Source organism: Onychostoma macrolepis, chromosome 04 (genome assembly GCF_012432095.1).
Source record: "Onychostoma macrolepis isolate SWU-2019 chromosome 04, ASM1243209v1, whole genome shotgun sequence".
Classification (NCBI taxonomy): domain Eukaryota; kingdom Metazoa; phylum Chordata; class Actinopteri; order Cypriniformes; family Cyprinidae; genus Onychostoma; species Onychostoma macrolepis.
In genome coordinates, this window is record NC_081158.1 from 15,855,380 (window position 1) to 15,874,454 (window position 19,075).

General features: G+C 35.7%; 1 protein-coding gene and 2 long non-coding RNA genes across 4 annotated transcripts; 2 read left to right on the forward strand and 1 right to left on the reverse strand.

Annotated features, from left to right (window-relative positions):
- The first annotated feature begins 2,057 nt into the window (after positions 1-2,057).
- LOC131539599 (uncharacterized) lies at positions 2,058-3,266 on the forward strand. 2 transcript variants are annotated; one of them, XR_009270925.1, is made up of 4 exons: positions 2,096-2,167; positions 2,257-2,400; positions 2,799-2,947; positions 3,052-3,266. It is a non-coding gene; the product is annotated as an uncharacterized LOC131539599 (long non-coding RNA). The 2 variants fall into 2 exon arrangements; XR_009270926.1 differs by lacking the exon at positions 2,257-2,400 and having other exon boundaries at positions 2,058-2,167.
- An 84-nt stretch (positions 3,267-3,350) lies between these two features.
- On the forward strand, positions 3,351-5,683 carry LOC131539477 (uncharacterized). Its single transcript, XR_009270879.1, has 4 exons — positions 3,351-4,108; positions 4,214-4,396; positions 4,536-4,568; positions 5,337-5,683. It is a non-coding gene; the product is annotated as an uncharacterized LOC131539477 (long non-coding RNA).
- A 369-nt stretch (positions 5,684-6,052) lies between these two features.
- Positions 6,053-18,673, reverse strand: creld2 (cysteine-rich with EGF-like domains 2). The gene is made up of 11 exons (XM_058774336.1): positions 18,347-18,673; positions 17,814-17,896; positions 17,546-17,656; positions 16,985-17,076; positions 15,876-16,052; positions 15,198-15,296; positions 14,040-14,123; positions 13,405-13,500; positions 12,477-12,560; positions 12,155-12,250; positions 6,053-6,339 (listed from the first exon to the last, which is right to left on the reverse strand). The coding sequence occupies exons 1-11, from the start codon at positions 18,473-18,475 to the stop codon at positions 6,260-6,262; spliced, it is 1,131 nt and encodes a 376-aa protein (XP_058630319.1). The 5' UTR covers positions 18,476-18,673; the 3' UTR covers positions 6,053-6,259.
- Positions 18,674-19,075: the final 402 nt, after the last annotated feature.

Here is a 19,075-nt window from a genome sequence, read left to right on the forward strand (position 1 = left end):
GGTGGTTGACATGAGCTTAAAAAAAGAAGAAGAAAAAAAGAGGTATGTAGTTGAAGTAGTGATACATTTTTGTTGGGTACTTTGCACATGTTGGGGTGTTAGGGAATGAGGTGGATGACAGCCAAAAATAACTTGGTAAATGAGAAGCAGATGTTAATTGCCAATGTGGAAAATGAAGTGAAATCTATAATTCCAAATGAATTAAATAATGAATGATGCAAAAGATGGTACAGTGGGGAAATAGGCAGGGTTTATAAAAAGTCTCAAAAGTACTCTTAGAAGAGATTGAACCTTTAGAGTTAAAAAAAGAACTTTAAAGTGCAAATATGAACTTCTAGCTATCAAAAAAGTTAAAAGTTGAACTTAAAGGTTCTATAATGATCCACTGGTTATTTGGCAGTTATTTTTAGAACCTTTGTTGTGGTAAAAGGTTCATATTAGAACCTAGCATAGTTAAGGTTCTTTCATGAACCTTTTCTAAGATGTACTGTAAAGACTAGACTGAGTACAGTTACAACACCATTTGCTTGTTACATTAGTATATTCACAAACTCAGTATTAATGAATTTACTCTTATTCAGTTACTAATTGTGATGTCAGATGCAGTTGTGGCCTCCATCAGTTTAACCAAAATGTTTAGGCCTTGAGTTGATACAATGTGTTTCGTCTGTGCCCCATGCACCTCACATATCTCTAAATTGCACAATAACCTTTAGGGCACCATGTTGTTGTCAATTTTTAGAACACAAATTAAAAATCACAAAAATCAAAGTTCAGCTTTAGTTTCAGCTATTCTGTGTTAAATTGAGAGGGTGAAATACTTACCCCTAAAAATAAACTTTAGGTCACACTTTATATTAGGTGGCCTTAACTACTATGTACTTACATCAAAAAATAAGTACAATGTACTCATTGTGTTCATATTGTATTGCAAAACACTTTTGCTGCTATTGAGGAGGGATATGGGTAAGGTTAGGGACAGGTTTGGTGATATGGGTAGGTTTAAGGGTGGGTTAAGCTGTAAGGGATGGGTCATAAATAAATTACAGATGTAATTACATATAGGTATTTTTTAAAAATATAAGTACAATGTAAAAACATGTATGTACACAATAAGTACATTGTACCAAATTATTAATTTAAATGTAAGTACATATTAGTTAAGGCCACCTAATATAAAATGGGACCAAACTTTATATTCAATAGGCTATCTTCATATTTTACACCTGTGCATCCATTTCACATTCAACCTTCAAATCTCAGAAAGCCTACTAATTCAGCTCAGAACAAAACAAGTGACAAAAGTGAATTATTTTAAATGAATCTGGTTGGCAAACACCTTTTAGACATGATCAGGTTGGGCACATGTTTATATTATTGAGGAACACCATTATGTCATTCTGTAACACTCCCTTCAAATGTGAAGCAAATCTATGTGTTTTGTAAGGTTTCATCAGCAAGATTATTTTTCTTATTAGTTTTATTACTGTTGTTGTTTTTATCATTATCATTATTATACTATTATTATTACTATTTTGATTATGTTGTTTCGATTTTGAGAATAGAAACAAACAAAATAAAAACATTTAAACCAGGCCGAGGGTTTCTGGGCTTGGTGCGTAACGCAACGCAAAGCACTGAAACGTTTTCGCGCAAGGTCAGAGGTCGCGCGGAAAAACCGTTACAAACATTCAAGCGCAAACAGCGGCACTCAGTGGAGCAGCACGAATATCTGAGGTAAGACAACAAAACCTTTCAAATAAACTATGATATTTTTGAAAAGCTATGAAAATAACACCTACGTAATGTCATAATTGTGTGTTTTGTAATGAATAAATGACGACGGGCCACAGAATTGTAGAAAAATTAAGTACAAACGATGTTAATGTGGCCACAATTTACCGGTCCAGAGTTAATTATTCCACATATACCATGTTTACTACACCTGAAAACCTTTTCTCAGATGTTTTATTTCAAGATATTTCTTTAAGATTTTAGCCTGCTGGTCACCAGAGCACTCGTGCATTGATTATTTTCACCAACAGAGGGCGCTGCGAGCTACATTGAGTGCTTGGTCACGTGCCGCTACTTAATTCTTGAAGAACCTGACGACAGCAGCGCGCTATTATCATCAATTCTCAAAAGAGACACCGTTGTCCCTATCGAGGTAGTATGTTTAATTAAAATAATACTGTTTGTATGTACTTTATAACTGCCTTTATAACTATAATTTCATGACTCCTGTTGTTTTAACAGACTGAAATTGATGGAGATATTTTATTGAACCTAACTGAGACTACGAAAGTTTAAATATTACCAAAAATTAAGGATTAAGTTAAATTCATAAGATTGCAAGAAAACCTAAAGACTATGATGCCAGCAAGACCACAGACACCATGAGTAAGTTACTACTCTATGGGTTTAAAAATTTGCGAGCACATTTAGGCTACTGATTATTATTAACTATTATAACTGCTGCTGTCTGGTCGACGCTACAGAGCTCTGAGAACCAGAACGACCAGACACAGGAACAGTTTCTTCCCCCAGGCAAATTATTTAATGGGATGTACAGAAGAACTTGGTGACTTTAACATTTTCTCACATTTATGCATTTGGTTGACATTGTTATTACAAACCAACTTTCAGTGCATTCCCACTTTTAATGGGATGCTCAGTTAGGTGTAATGGTCAGGGTCAGGGGTCCGCATATGTTTAGCCGAACTATATTGTGATCTTTGCAAATCATTGAGCTGTTTTTACCATACTAACATGCACCTTTCTGCAAACTTTTTTTGTAGGACTTCTTATTGATATTTCACCTGGATCAATCTCAAGAAAACATATTGCTTGTTTGTAGCAACATATTGTAGCAATAAAAAAAAGACTTGAGAGAAGAGATTTTTTTTCTTTGAAAGGACAGAGCAAACAAGATCAAAAATAATTCAAGGTCTGTTTGATTAGATGTGCACATATACATGGTAATTTCCACAATGCAGTACGTTTATAATTGTAGAGAATGATGAGGGTAAAAATGTTTTTCTCTATTTTCAGGTATACAACAGGCGAACACAACAAGATGTCTTCAGCCCTTGTTACCAAATACCAGTTCTTGAGAGTAAAGACTGGCAGAGGATGTGCTTAAAAACAAATTCCAAAAAAGAAAGATCACCTTTGATCATACCTGTCAAGTATCCCGTTTTGGCCGGGAAAGTCCCGTATTTTACCCTTCTTTCCCGCCGTCCTCCCGTATTAGTATTTTCCCGTAAATCTCCGTATTTTAACCTGCGTTATTAAAAATAATAACACCGGAGTAAAAAACAAAAACATTTCCAATCTGAGCTGTCACTAGCCTCGCGATAACTGCCATCTGCAGTAGCCTACAGTACTGTAGGTGGCAGTTGTCGCGAGGTTAGTGTGTGAGGTCAGATGATGAGTGACAACGCGGGAAAAAAACAAAACCGAGACGGATAATGGAGGTAACAACAGTGACGGAAGGCACTCCTGCCAAAAAACCAAAACCCTCGTGTAAATACCGCGATCAATGGGACAGCAAATTTAATTTTAGCATGGTACGAAAGATTGTTACAGAGAATAGGATGACATTAGACAACAGAACTGTTTGCGCTTTACTCTCATGTAAAATGAACCACTCTGGCCCAGCCCACAAATACACTCCTTCCAAAACAGTCATAAAGAATGCAAAGTCTGCAACAAATTTGTACAATAACTCACTAAAAGAGTAAAGAAAAGCAATATGAAATCAAAAGAATGTGGAATGAAAATAAAATGTAAAGACAAGCAATGTTAAATGAACAGAAAATATGCAAATAAGCCTTTAAATAAATGCTCTTCATATATACCCTTTTGTGTTTTCATTTGGGCTATAACACCTGTCTTAAAATGTAAGGGATACTGGAGCTTGGTTGGGGTGGTGGGACTGCTTGTTGGTGGGCGCCGAAAAATTTCCCTTATTTTCAAATCCAAAACTTGACAGGTATGCCTTTGATTAATGTTGAAGAAATAAATGAAATTTGCTGCAGGTTCGGCAAAGTAAGAAAACAGATCATTTTACCAGGAGTCCATCAAAAATATGGCAGCCATTGTAGAGGTAGGTTTGCTAAAATAAAGTGACATTTCAATACTTACATTTCTATTATCAAGTGAGAATGTTTCATGTATATGTTTATTTTTCTATTATTTATTTATTTTGTAGATGGATGATCTATCTGGCCAAGATTTGTATCAAAAGAGGCCAAGGCCAGTAGGGGTAAGTGTCACAGACAGAGTCTGGTGGCACAGACAGTGATCAACGAGTGCCAAAGAAGAGCAGTTGGGGTAGATATTGTTACGGAGTTGGATGAAGAAAAACAAATCTGCGTTGGTTTGGCACACAAAGGTAATAAATCACTGATTTACATGAACAGTAATGCTAAGACTCACAATTATCAGAAACATAGTATGCCATATTCAACATTTAACACATTTTATATGTCTCAATGGTTGCTGCTGTCCTGTTTTTTCCACTTCTATTAAAGGAGAGTCAGAGATCTCTTCATGTCATCAGTGAGGTGAGTGCATTTGGAACAGTGTATCCATAATATTTAAATCTATATTTTTTTTCTTTTTCAACCCCTTCTCCTGGTTATGATTTCTTTTAAACATTTGTTTATGGGGTTATTCTGTGGAACTGTTTGTGTCCATGCAGGTTCCACAGTAACAGCAGCAAGAATGAATAAAGGGAATATTCAAACAAAAATTTAAATTCTGTCATAATTTACTCACCTTCATGTTGTTTCAAACTTGTATGACTTTCTTTTGTTTTGTGAAATAAATTATTTTCAAGAATGTAACTGAAATGTAAAATCATTGACATGTTGTTCTGGACCCCAGTGATTTTTATCATATGGACATTCTTAAAAATATCTTATTTTGTGTTCTGCAGAAGAAAAAGGGTTGTTTGGAACAACATCAGGGAGAGTAAATGACGACAAAATATCCCTTTAATGGGTCATATACTTTTGATTACAATTTGCTATATTTAGAATTAATTGTTTTCTCACTGATGTCAACTTATAATATTAGTAAGGGATTCTTGCAACCAAAAAACTCATAATGTAGTTTTTCATGACTACTTGCCACTGTCTCTATTATTTCAATTATGTTGACAATACAGTTTACACTGCCTCATCTTTCTTTTAAAGCCTCTTTCACATTGACAGGTTCAAAAATAGTCAAATATTTATTACTGACTCATTTTTTAATCTTCATAAAAAAAATAATAAAAAAATTCAATACTAAATATTGTTATAGTATAACATTATTTTCTCCTTGTTTAGGAACCACATACACCCAACACTGCTGTTTATAAAGGGACGTGCCTTGGATGCAGAGACTCTTTCAGAAATAATGATTTCTCTACACTTCTTCAACACTGAATATGCTTCAAAGTTGAGAGACACCCTGACATTCATTGAAAACAGTTTAATGTATCATAATGCCAAAACCAATATGCCAGCCACAATGGCCAGTTTTTTTAATTAAATTAATATATATGTATGTAAATGCATGATGTTGATTGTTGTTTATTTATTAATGTGTTTGTTGGTTTGTAATATATATTTATGTTTGATTGTTTTATTTATGTGTTTGTTGGTTTGTTTGTAACACATATTTATGTATTAAACAGTTTGTGGACAATCTCGGTGTTCTGTCTATATAGTGACATTGGATTAGTAATGTATAATAATAATAATTTTATTGCTATCTAGAAAAAGGTTAAAAAAGAAACCCATGAGGGTAATTAATGCACCTTTAAATGAAGGTTCCAATTAGAACCTTTTCAAAAAGGTTCAAAAATGAACCTTTAAGGTTCCCCCACAGTTGCAATCTCCAGGAACCTCAAAAGGTTCCCTTTATCTAAGAGTATATACTACAAAGAATGCTAGATAGATGTGGTGGTAAAACCCAATAAAAAAAAAAAGAAACAAAATGTATCTTTTTTTTTTATTTAAATTTTATTTCACTTTCAAGACAAACAAACAAAAATGGGGGCACTGAGAAAGTGGTGCTGACCACGTCTACTGCAAGAACATGTTCCACAAATTAAAAAGTGCTGTTTCTCAAGTATTTACTGTAAGTGCCTTTCACTCTTGATTATTCCAGGAGAAGAACAAACAGTATATAGACACTGCAGATACTAGTGGTCCCTAGGCAAATATTGTGTCCTGGAGGTTGTTTTCTGCATTCAAGCCATATGACTTTAGAGGTCCTCATGTTTTTCGGGTGAGTCGCCAGTTTGGGAACCTTCAGAATCAAAGGCAGGCACTTCCTTATTCTCTTCTGATGAAACACACAAACAAAAAGGCAAAATTACAAAAGCATGAATTTCCGCGTAAAACAATGGGGAGTTAATTTATTTATAGGGTGGAAATCTGTTCTCTTTAACTTGTATAATTTGTTGATATAACTAGTATAAATGTTGATTGTCCTCTGAAAACCTCAATGGTGGTACAACCCAATGTTCAAGGAATAGTTAACCAGAATTAAACTTCTGGTTGAATTCAAAACAGCATACTACTGATATCATTTCTGCCATATTTTCATCTTCATCTAAATTATGCTTTTTTTTGCATTACACAGAAGTAGTATAACATAGCATACAGCTAGTATATCAACAATTAAACAATCAAATCCAGCTGAGTTAGCGACGTACAAAGAATGGACCCCTGGTCTCATTCTGCATGTGCTAAAACAGCGTGGTTTCGTAGACACAGAGAGAATGTGATAGATTGGCCTGCCTACAGTCCAGATCTGTCTCCTATTGAAAACAATTAGTATCCTCAATTCACAAACAATTAAACATTGTAATTAAAAGGAAATCTGTTGTGACCGTGTTAAACAAGCCTCTGTTCCAACTTTTGTGGAGTGTGTAGCAGCCATCAAAATCAAAATTTGTTAATTTACAAAATAAAATTGCCAGTGAAAACATTGTAATTTTTTCTTTGCACTTCAGTCAATTAAATGAAGGTTAAAGAGAATGAGCAACTAACATTTTGTTGATTTTATGGCATTTCACAAAACGCCTAAACTTTTCTGTAATTGGGGTTGTATTAAGATTTTGTCCCTACCACACCAACTGGAGGGGGAAAAAAAGCAAAAAAAAAAAACAACAACATCCTATATGTCATCCACCATTTACCCATTGTTGTAAGTGTGTGAATTTGAGGAGCTGAGAATTTGGAAAGTTTGTTCGACAGACTTTTTTTTTTTGCATTGCATTTTAATTTTCTTTTTTCCCTACAAGGGGCTGTTTGTGAGCAGTGAAAGACCTCTACAGCCCTGAATGTCAGTGGAGAGCATGCCGACTAGATGAGCCCCAGAGACAGATCCCCTGCAAAGACCGCATTAAATAGTCAACCATCGGCACAAGACCATGGGCACCAGACCTCTGCACAATCTGACCTGTGTTGCAGCCTGGAATTAAACCATGCCATGCTGGTTTCATCTGGCCAGAGGAGAACTGGTCCCCTGACTGAGCCTGGTTTCTCCCAAGGTTTTTTTCTCCATTTCTGTCACTGCATGGAGTTTTGGTTCCTTTCCACTGTCACCTTTGGCTTGCTTAGTTGGGGACATATGACTGATTGCACAGACACTATTGGAAGAGAGCTGAACTGGAAGATGACATCACTGAATCATCAATGAATTGACTTCAACTGAAAAATACATTGACAATCTATTTTCCTGTTTGACATTGTACAATACAGATTGTGTCAAAGCAGCTTTACAAAGTGCTATATAAATAAAGGTGACTTGACTTGTTGTATAACATACACTGCCTGATGCACACACATATTTAATTAGACTAGCTTTATCTTTGATCACAGTGTGAATTTGTCATGGCATTGTACCAGCAACATCACAGCATTTATTTCCATTAAGAGTTGCATTCATTTTTGGCCAAGATTTATTGTGTGTATTGTACTCTTCATATGTAAAAATGATTTCTCACGCTCTCTGGATCACTTGTTCACAATTAGACCCCAATAAATCTTGTCATTATCATCCCCGAATATGAACATGGGCACATCTTCCAAAATGGTTGTTTAAGTAATGAAAGCTACACAATGCATCAATTAGGGTTCAAAGAATTGTTGCCAACATATAGCATGCCAGTAACATTAATCACTGCAATAACAAAACTGCTTCCCCTTATAACATGCACTGTAGCATCGCTTCTTTTCTCACAGTGTCTAAAACGATTCGTTTAAAGATACAGTCTCTTTTCCGAGTGCCTTCTCTGCTCTGATTGGTCAAATGGCTGGGTCTGTTGTGATTGGTCTACCACTGGAAAACAAAACTATACTATATCTGAATTTCAGCTCCTGAACCTTCCTAAGCAACTTCATACGAACAGTAATAACAGCTGAATAGTAAATGCTTACCAAAACAATAACAGTACATATGTTAACCAAGCACTATCATGAATTACTTGCATTAAAAGCAAAACAAATCTTGCTCCGCACAGAGGGCTACAGCTGTGCACTGGGTGTTACCGTATACAACAAAACTACGCATTTTGAACACTCTCGAATATATATATATATATATATATATATATATATATATATATATATATATATATATATATTAGCATACATAATCATACTTAGAAGTTGTGAAGCATAAGGCCAAGATGGTCCAAATAAAGTGGGTACTGCCCCATCTTTAATAAATAATCATTGATCTTTGAAACTTTTGCAGATCTTTAGCATTCACAAACATATAATCACACACTACATGAAAGGTAATAATGGGGTATAATGGGGCACTTTAAATTACCACAATTTGTATTCTGCAAAACAAAACTAGATGGGTTTGGAACAACATAAGGCTAATAAATGATTACAGAATTTTCTGTAACATTTCAAAATAGCATGGGTCCATCTCATTGGTTAGATTGGTGCGGGCAAAGAGGACTAGCTTTTGGCTGCAGAAACCAGCTTTTGGTACAAGGAATGTGACCTGGGAAAGGAGCTGATGGTAGTGTGGGAGGTTGGGCATTACCAGATAGATATAATTGGCCCCATTTCTATGCACAGCTCTGGAACCAAACTCCTGGATAGGGGTTGGACTCTCTCCTTCTCTGGTGTTGCTCAGGGTGAGCAAGAAGGGGTATTGACCAATCCCCGACTCAATGCCACTGTCTTGGAAATTAATTATCAGTTGATTAATCAGTTATCGGCCAGTGTGGTCCAACTTACTTATTGGAGCTAGAGGTCAGCCAATAGTGGATTTTTACCAATTATAGAGGGATCCCACTTCTCAGTCTGCCAGAGAAAGCCTATGTCAAAGTGCTGAAAAAAGAGATTCTGGCTGATTGTTAAACCTCAGCTGGGTGAATAACAAGGTGGATTGTTGTGGATGATGTCATCCTGATGGCTTCATTGAGCTGTGATCTTCAGCATTTACTTGGGCAGTTTGCTGTTGAGAGTGAACTAGTGGAAATGAGCACCTCTAAATCTGAGGCTATGGTTCTGCGCAGAAAAAGGGTGTATTGCACACTTTGGATAGGGAGTGAGTTGCTTCCCCAAGTAAAGGAGTTGAAGTATACTGGAGTCTTGTTCACGAGTGAAGGTAGGTTGGAGCATGACATTGACAGAAGGACTGATGCAGTGGCAGCAGTAATGCGGCCGCTGTACTGGGCTGTTATGGTGAAGAGAGAGCTAAGGCTGAAGGTGAAGCTCTCAATTTACCAGTCGATCAACATTCCAAACCTCACCTATGAACATGAGCTCTGGGTAATGACAGAAAGAACAAGATTATGGGTACCAGCAGCTGAAATTAGTTTTCTCCATAGGGTGTCTAGGATGCCCCCGAGAGAAAGGGTGTAAAGCTTGGACATCCGGGAGAGACTCGGAGTAGAGCTGCTGCTTCTCCGAGTTGAAAAGAGCTAGTCGAGATGATTCAGGCATCTGGTCAGGATGCCTCCTAGACAGGGCCGTCGCTAGGAATTCTGGGCCCTGTGCACTAAATTTGCAATGGGGCCCCCTCAAAATCACATTCATTTTTGGGTGAATCTCCCTTTAAGAACTTTATTACTTGTAAATAATAAACACCTAATTTATATAATACACTGATATTTATCTTTAATCAGGTCCTTTTTGAATTAACATTTTACTTCAATTAAAATTAATTAGCGCTAAACATCTAAAAAGAAAGAAGTTCTTGCTTAGAATCCAGAGTTTAGCTGACTAGTATTAGTAGGATGGTGGTCACAAGAAGTAAAACCATGGTCCTCATTACCATGGTGATATGGTTTTTAAAATGAATAATAAGTAATAATAAACTATAAAATTTGTAGAAAAAAAAAACTAAACATGAAGAAAGTACAAAACACCTTCTATAAAATTAAAATATTACCCAATATGTAACAACAGTAACATTTATAATAAATTATAATTTACAATAATACAAATAAAACAAACATTGTTAATAACTTCAAGTTAAACTACTATGGTGCTGAATTGACAAGCCTAGTACCGTTTTTCAGTATACCTCATTGTCGTGGCTGTTTTCAGCCAGCATCACTACAGAACCTTTAATGTTCTCATATCACACGACTGTATAAGAATTCTGTGTCACATCTGAATGGATGTTTCGGCGATCAGCCCACTACTCGAATAGAATGTCCCGGTGCTCCCGATGGCCAGTAGGCGATCGCGGGCCCCCCAGACATCTGGGACCTATGCACTCTGTCGCCCTTTTCCCCCCACTAGCAACACCCCTGTTCCAGTAGAGGTGTTCTGAGCATGTCCAACTGGGAAGAGACCCCAGGAAAACCCATGACATGGAGGGATTATAATGCCTTGGGATCAACCAAGATGAGCTGGAGAAAGTGCATCCTTACTCAGCCTGCTGCCACAGCGACCCGGTTCTGCATAAGCGGCACGGATGCATGGATGGATAGATATTTACTAGTTTCCCCTCAATAAACTCCTAATTAGCTGCTTATTGATAGTAAACAGTTAGTGAAGTATTTTTACTTCTCTTAAGTAAATTTAAAAAGTATCTGTACTGGTTTTCTTTGGAAAACTTTTACTTCACTACATTCCAAAGCATTATATCGTACTTGTTACTACACTACATTTCATAAATAAAAGTTGTTGTTTTTTTACCTTTAATACTTAAGAACATTAAACATGTAGAACTTTTTGTACTCGAGTAAAACTTTTACTTTTAACTTTTACTAGATTTCTAATGTAATTAAGTATTAAATTATATTTAATATGAAACGTAGTGCAGTAAAAAGTACAATATTATGCTTTGGAATGTTGTGAAGTAAACGTTTTCTAAAGAAAAATATTTATAACTTACAGACACTTGAAAAGTACTTTTACAGCAGAGTAAAGATACTTCACTGCTGTCCGCCTCTGATAGTAAATAAGGTATTAGTTTGTGGTAGTTATGTTAAGGTAGGTAGGGTTAAAGGTGGGGTAAGCGATTTCTGGTAGCCAATGTTGATATTTGAAATCACCAAAACAAACACGCCCCTACCCCAAAAGGGTCTCGTCCCCATTTTGATAGCTCCACCCCACGCATACGTAACATTACGCAACCCAGGCAACAATTAGTTCTGTGAAACTAAGCAAAACCAATGTTACACTGGATCCCGACAGTAAACTGCTGCCGCGTTCTATTTATAACTTGACACAAATTTCAAATGATTTTCAACGGTTACTTTGTGGTCGGTCTGTCCAGTGTAGACAGACTTTAGCTGGCGCGTCACGACGCAACACGACAACCGTCTCGTCCGGTGTAGACACAGTGTAATTCTTTTGTTCCGCAGACATTTTACGCTTTTATTTTTATTCGCCAAAAAAAGCAACTAGTTACTAGTGAATAGTGTTCCCTATTCTAAAGTGTTAATGAATTTTAATTTCTGGATGAGCGGTATAGACACAGTGTATTTTCATTTACTATGAATGTGCTCTAAAACCCGTAGTGCACCATCACAAAAAAATTCCTTCAGTCTTAACACACTCTTGGTGTTCCTGGTGTATACACTGCCTCCGGTTGCTCACATATCCAAAAGCACACGAAAGATCGAAAACTCCAGTCATTGCCATTCAAGCTATTCCCTGATGAAAAGTGATACCTGTGCAGGTGCCTTCTTCATCCTTATAGCCATCAGCACAGGTGAGGCAGTTATTGGCACCAGGTCCTTTGCAACCAGAGCATCTGATATCACATTCTAGGATATAAAATAAGGGTAAAATTTTATTTTACAGTGTCCTTGTTCGCCATGTAATTATGCATCTTTTACAGTTACTAACCCTAAGCTAACCCTAAACCTACACTAAGCACATGTTGGAAATTAATATTACTTATTTGTGTAATTACACTGTTACAACGACACCTTACATAAAGGGTTACCAAAACAAAACAAATCTTTGTGTTAACACTGCATTTAAACAAACCTTTACAGGAGAAAGAACCATCTGTATTTAGGCAGTATTGGTTATCTTTGCACAGAGCTGGATCTTCGGTGCATTCATTGATGTCTGTAATAGAAAAACACAGGACCAATATAGGTAAAGACAAATGTATGAGCCTTAGAAATGCATATCAAAATAGCCAAAATGTATGAAATTACTTAGTGCATAAAGTACTTGAATTGACACTTAAGGTCACAATCCAAAAATCTTACACACACAAAACGCCCTGTTGCAAGAAGAAGAAAAAACAACACCTTTTGTGTGTAGATCCACTTTGTGCGAGTTAGGAATAAAATAAACATTGCTATATTTTATAATAGTGCTTTATGATTAAGATATACAGTAAGTGTTTGTGTGTATACTATTACAAAATATAGCAATGTTTATTTAACTGTTATTTATTTTATTCTTAACTCAAACTAAATGGATCTGCATTTAAAAGTCTTCTTTTCTTTTGGCATGTTTCCCTCAATAAACTCCAAATTTGCTGCCTATTGATATTAGTAAGGTAGTTGTTATGTTTAGATATGGGGTAGGGTTAAGGGATCTAGAATACGTTCATGCAGAATAAGGCAGAATTATATTATAAACAGCCAGTATGCTTGTAACATATATGCTAATAAGCAACTCGTTAATAGTGAAGTGTTCCCTAGTCTAAAGTGTTACCGAATTTTCATTTCTGTATGAGCTGTTTAAAAACAGTGTAAGGCTCTATTTACAACAAAAGTGATCATTTACTATGAATGTGCTGTAAAACCAGAAGTATACCATCACATAAGGCTTCCTTCATCCACACACTCCCAGTGTTCCTGGTATATACACTGCCTCAGTTGCTCACATATCTACAAGCAAATGAATGAGCAAAAACTCTGGTCATTGCTATTCAAGCTTCCCTAAACAAAAGTGATACCTGTGCAGGTGCTTTCTTCATCCTTATAGCCATCAGCACAGGCGAGGCAGTTACTTGCACCAGGTCCATTGCAACCAGAGCATCGGATATCACATTCTGGGATATAAAATAAAAGTAACATTTTATTTATGCATAATTGACAGTTACTAACCCTACAGTAAGCAAATGTTGTAAATTAATATTAATCGGTACTTATTGGTGTATGACCGTATATACCGTGATGACGGTATAATGTATCCATTGTTAGAGATTTTGCCGTCTCAGACAGCATGCAATTGTGAATTCGGGATGTGCAAGATGTTTAATAAAGTTTTTAAATGCAATAGGGAGTGAAAAAGAACTCAATGTGGTACTCACGCACCATCATACACCCAAAAATGCCTCTCTCAGACAGCATGTGCATAAGCAAAACACTGCATAGTCTTCACTGAATGAATCAAATATGAACTGATTCTTTCTAAAGATTCAAAACTGATTCAGTCAAGAGCAGTAAGTGATATTTTTAATAACAAAAATAAAAATAGCTATATCAAAATGTACTGTTGTGAAAAAAAAAAATTCTCATATCATGAAATAAGATTTTGGTCATATATGGGTTGCCAAAATAAAATTTGTTAACACTGTATTATACAAACCTTTACAGGAGAAAGATCCATCCGTGTTTAGGCAGTATTGGTTATCTTTGCATGGAGCTGGATCTTTGGTGCATTCATTGATGTCTGTAATGGAAAAACACAGGACCAATAAAGGTAAATACAAATGTATGGGCCTTAGAAATGCATATAAAAATAAGCAAAAATTTATAAATCTAGTAAGTTAATGTTCAAATTACTTGAATTGTCACTAAAGCTCACAACACATAATTCATATATATCGTAAAAACACACACACGCATAAAAACTCACGCACACGTCCTGTTGCAGAAAAAATCCCAACAACCTTTAAATGCAGGTCCACTTTGTGTAAGTTAAGAATAAAATAAGTAAAAACAAACAAAAACAAAAAAACAGGGTCCCACTTTATATTAGGTGGCCTTAACTACTATGTACTTGCATTTAAATTAATCATTCGGTACAATGCACTTATTGTGTACATACATGTATTTTTAAAAATAATTGTTGCAGAGGTGGCAAGGAGATGTCCCTGACCACTGGCCCACCACCAGGAGATGTTCTGAGATTAATGGGGCAAAAAAAAAAAAATCAGTGAAAGGTGGTACCTGACTGAAACCTGCAGCTGGAACAAAGGCAAATAATTTATTTATTTTTCTTTTCTTATTCCTTTACCCAGAGAGTTCAGAGGCTTTTTAATTGGTATGTCAGAAAACAATACTTTGAATTAACAGACTGTGTTATAATATAATTGTGTATGAATTGTTGTAAAAAAAAAAAAAAAAAAAAGTCTCCAATAAGAAAAACACAGAATAATGGTCAGAATAATGAAAGGATGACTGAAAACTATCCCTTACATATACATCTATATCTAGACCATGAAATATTTTAGAACAGAACTATTAAAATGCATTCATTATGTAAATTTACATTTATGCATTTAGCAGACGCTTTTATCCAAAGCGACTTACACTGCATTCAAGTAACAGTTTTTACATTTTATCAGCTCTTGCTTTGCCTGGGAATCGAACCCATGATCTTGGCGTTGCTAGCGTCATGCTCTACTATTTGAGCTACAGGAAAGCATAAATGACTTCATTATGTTAAAGGACTCCATGAATTTTAAAGTTTTATTATTTTCCATGCGTTTTCCAGGCATTGAAATTATTATTTTTTTCTTACCAATGCATGCTCCTTCTTGGTCTTTCTCCCAGCCATTCATACATTCTTTACAATCCTGATTGGTTCCTCCAGTGCAGCCAACACAAGACTCGTGACACTCTCAAAAAAAAAAAAAAAAGCAAATAAGATTTCAAAAATAATATATGATCTCAAAATGTTACATTTCAAATAACATTTTTGTTTGTTCGTTTGTTTTATTTTTAGATTTTTCAAAATTCTTCCAGATTTCTGATTTGAAATCTATATTTTCAAGGTCCATAATTTATGTATTCTTTAATTGTTCAGCTTTGTATTATGCATAGTAAAAGTTATTTGTGGGTTTCAGCCACTTAATATTGTTCTCTAATTAACTATTTCAGAAAAAGTCCTCTTATTTGAAGTTGTGGCCGATCAGACAGACAGACAAACAGACCTTTTCCTTTAACAAAAAACAACAACAACTTTTATACAAGGCGTGTCTGTCAAATGAAAGCTATAAAAGAGACAAAAATTACATTTAAAACAGACTTCTAATGTACTTTTACGAACTTCCAGTTAAGTCCCACCTATTTCTGGTTTCATCAGAATATAGATACAAATTCTTTTTATACTGCTACAAATACAGATATTAGCTCCACTGCACACCCCTAGTTATAACTATGAAATATTTGATGCTTATCAAGTTTATTTGATGTGTACCTTTGCACAAGGAGAATGTATCATTCCTCAGTGCACTAAAATAACCATCACTGCAGTCCAGACACAGCTCCCCTTCATATCCTTTATCACAACTGCACTTCCCATTTCCAGCCCTTGTTCCATCTCCATCACATTTGCCGTTACCATGGCATGGTTTGTCAGATCCTCCAATGCAAGCTTAAAATAATGCAAAACAAGAGACAATTTTACAAATTTTCATAATCTCAAAATGGGGCCTTAAAGTCTGCAACAATGTGCGTACATGAATGGAAAACTTCAAGCTATACAAACTTAATTCCATGTGTTATAAAATCATAGCACAATGCCTTGTACAAAGCATATACTGTATGCATTGGATTCACAGCGTTGCCGTAAAGGGGTGCAACAGAAGACATAAGGATGGTGTTCCATCAACCAATTTTCAGTGGTAAGCTTCATTTACATATTGGTTTGAAAATCTGTGGTAGTCAGTGTGAAATTAGTCAACATATTACAAGGGGACATGGTGATGTAACAAAAGAGGAAAAATTATTTTTCAACCCATTTGCATTCCCTCACACAATGCTTGCATTACCCCAATAAACTTTGCATGCAAAAGCACTGCAATATGGTTTCCTCCATCTCAATTATTTCAATCAGCACGTCCCCTTAAGGGCTCCATAGCTAGCTACGTGAATCAAGTTTAATGGAACAGAGATAAGTAATTGTGTTGTCTCTCTTCAATACTGTAGTTTGTTACCAGAGCCGACCCTCCCTATACGCAGAATACGCAAGCTGTGTAGGGCCCCTGAAACACCAGGGGGTCCCCTTGCTCTCAAAGATGTTTTAATTTTAGTTTCATTTTTGAATTTGGCCAGCGGTTATGAAAACATGAATGATCATTTCTTTTAATGTGGTGCGCTATCACACTCTCTACGTAAAAATCTGTCAAATCATGTAACGTGAATATCGTACAGTCTCTTGCTCTTACTAAAAAAAAACAGTTTGTTACTGTCACAGTAATGCAAAAACACGTTAAATATCTACAAAGGACTGTGGACTTGCAATGCTTTGGCTAAGCATTTGTACATTTATTAAAAATGTGTTAATTTAACACTTAGTTCACTTACTGTTGCAGTCAGGACCAAATAAGCCTTTTGGGCAGCACACTTTGATGGTTTCTATACAAAACCACTTGAACAGATCAGGGTGTTTTGTTTTCCTGCAACAAAAATGCAAAAAAGTTAGATTTATTTTTATTAATTTGATTAAATAGATACTTTCAACAATGAGACTGAAGCCCAAAGTATACATACATTGTCTGCGTGCCATATTGTGTCGCACAGTGCGCAAGGCATAAATTATGTCATCAACAGAATCCACACAAACTGTCCTTATGCACATATCTCCCAATTCTGGGAGGAACAGGACAGGAGGAACCAGGACAACTGGTCACCCTACCCTAGTATATGGATGCTGCTTCTTTGTCTTTCAGAGCGGTATACTTATACTGGACACAACAAATGCAGTAAAAAACAGTTCATGCACGGTCAAATTAAGTATGCTGAGAAAGGCTTGCCTATTCAACAGTGCACAAGACATAACGGCACGCAGAAAAATGAAGTATACCTCAGCCTTGAGAATGAAGTCTTCAGGTATTATGGTACAAATTCTCCATTTGAGTTTCTGACCTCTTGAACCACCACGTCTCAAAGTGTTCCTCATTTTCTTCCAACATGTGGTTGCACTCAAAACTGCTGCTGTCACACAAGCCCTCCAGTATCTCAGTCAACCTAATCTCACTAAGAAAACATTTGTGAATTGTAACCAGTCTATCCTGATAGTCTGGGTCAAGATAATGAACTAGAAGAGGTGCATTTCATTATTTCATTAGTGCATGCAAGTAAATATTGCTTTAAGATCCTTTGTGTCAAATTATAAATTTTTCTTACTTCTCACCTCAATTCATATTTCGAGAGTTTTCGCTCTTCCCATTCCGTGTTTCCACCACCAAAATTTTGCTTTGCTGTTTTTTCCAGACCCTGGCAAAAATTAATATGTTAACAATCAACATATCTAAAGTGACCAATAAGTATTCAGACATTTACAGTACATCACATTTAAACATGTCTAAATGTCATTACTTTGCAATATGATATCAACATAACATTTGTAAACAAGTGATGCTAGAGACTTTCTAAGAACTAACACTTTTCTGAACCATTTGTGCAGAAATAACTGGTTTGAATATGATATGTAGTTTATGCATGAAGTCAGTTACCCTCTAGTTTACATGTGTCACATATGAATATGTTGTACTAAGGTATGACAACGTTCAGCCACTTTTTTGCCCAGTTTTGAACGGAAAATGTATTGTTTTCCATTTTATAACTAACAAACTTTATTTAATAAAATGAATTGCTTTAAAGATGCTATTTTCTTAAAGATAGATCGATAGATAAATAGAAATATAAAGACACATACAGACATACCTTGTCAAAATTGTCGACTAATTGTCTGCATGTTGAGCATAATGCGTTAAAGTCCTTTGTATACACAGATCCAAGTGGTAGAAACAAAATAATACAACTCAAGAGAAAAATACTATATGAGCGTAACATGTTTTCTTCTCTAGCTCAAAGGTTGTCCAATAAGAAAACACTGTTTTTCTAGGTTGTCTCCACCCAGTTAAGATGCCCTGAATCAACATCTAGTGTCTGAAATTATGACACACTTATTATAAAGATATGTAGATTGTCATTTTCAGAAATTTCCATGCCGACTTCTCACCAGCTAGACATTCGGATTTCCGCGTCAGCCCTTTGGTAACATTGTGTCTTTATGTAATTGGAGAGTTCTCCTGGCCATCAACGTGTGAGCCAATGAAATGCCGCCACGCGCGGGACAATAATAATAAAAAAAAGATATTGGTAAGCCTACGTCACAATTCGCATGCTGTCCGAACTGTCTAGTATTTGTGTGTCCAAAATAGCCTGAATTATTAATATATGCCATTAAGTTGCAGACGATTTATCTTTTCATAAGCACAAGAAAATTAAAACCTGGGTGATTAATAATCAACATGTTAAGAACTGCGTGCTTTTTAAGCTGTAAATTATTTTAATTATTTTCTTTAATTTATATGATATGAAATACTTAGCACTATGTATTAAACTGTGTGAAAGCTACAAACAGAAATAGTAGTCAAGAATTCAAATATA